This window comes from Gekko japonicus, unplaced genomic scaffold, assembly GCF_001447785.1.
Source record: "Gekko japonicus isolate JY-2015 unplaced genomic scaffold, Gekko_japonicus_V1.1 scaffold1828, whole genome shotgun sequence".
NCBI classification, from domain to species: Eukaryota; Metazoa; Chordata; class Lepidosauria; order Squamata; family Gekkonidae; genus Gekko; species Gekko japonicus.
This window is the reverse complement of record NW_015176028.1, coordinates 134,141-135,102: the sequence shown is the minus strand read 5'-3', so window position 1 is coordinate 135,102 and position 962 is coordinate 134,141. Positions and strand designations below refer to the sequence as shown.

Below are 962 nucleotides of genomic sequence, written 5' to 3'. Positions count from 1 at the left end.
AGTGGCCTTCCACTCCCCAAAGCGCTCCTCGTCCAGAGAGCCTGTCAGTTCCATCTCCCCTCCCTGTCTGCCATTCCACGGGAACCTGGAGCCTCTCCTCACCTGCCAGCTGCTGCTGGGGTTCCTCCTGGGCCAAAGGGGCTACCTTGGCCCTCCCAAAGATTGCCTGATACAGGCTGTTGCTCAGGGCCTCTTCTCTCCAAGGAGACGGGAGTAAGCATGCGCCCCCCCCCCCCCCCAACCCCCCCCCCCCCTCTGTTGTTCTTTGTACGTAGTATGCTTTTAAAACACTGTACTCTGAGTTTGTACTTTGGTTTTTTTACTCCATTTGTTGTACAGAACTTGCCCACTGCGATGTTCTCTGACCTTTTGATGCTGCTTTATTGTGGTATATTGTGTTTTTAAGTGCTTTCTTCTCCGCAATTGCTTTGGTTGAACACAGCATACTGTTTTAACTGCACTGAGTACCAGCAAGAAACCTTGATTGTAAATGAAGCAAATAAAATAAAATACTGAGTCAGACTACAACAGAAGGAACTCTGATGTCTTTGGGGGAGTGGGGAGTGCACAGCAAGGCCTGACCCCAGAGGTTGTTGATTGATGGGGGTCTGAGAGGAGATGACCAGCTATAACGGGAGGGATGCTGGACTCCTCCTTCCCAGCTGACTCACCCTGCTGGCAGAGGATGATGTGCAGGAGCTGGCCGATGACCTCCCTGGACTTCTCCTGGATGCCTGCTTCCAGGTTGACCAGGGAGACGGCCAGCTCTGCCGCCAGGCTGCCAAAGTAGTCCTCCTGGGTGATCTAGAGGCATCTGGGAGAAGTCTGAAGAAAGGAAGGAGATTGCAGACCAGGGGAGCAGTCCTCAGCCTCCCCCTCCAAGAGCTGGGGCAGCCCCGCTTCTCTTGCTTTGCTCCATAGTCCTTGGAGACAAGCCATATCCGGAGGGGGGGGGTGCCTTA

The 962-nt window shown here is 54.1% G+C and overlaps 1 protein-coding gene across 1 annotated transcript in view; it reads right to left on the bottom strand.

Moving 5' to 3' along the window:
• LOC107123373 (putative bifunctional UDP-N-acetylglucosamine transferase and deubiquitinase ALG13) overlaps window positions 1-962 on the bottom strand; it is a 135,387-nt gene that overhangs the window by 131,981 nt on the left and 2,444 nt on the right. Inside the window, exon 3 of the mRNA XM_015426611.1 lies at window positions 583-804. Within this exon, the coding sequence (XP_015282097.1) occupies window positions 583-804 (222 nt within the window). The remainder of the gene's footprint in view (window positions 1-582; window positions 805-962) is intronic.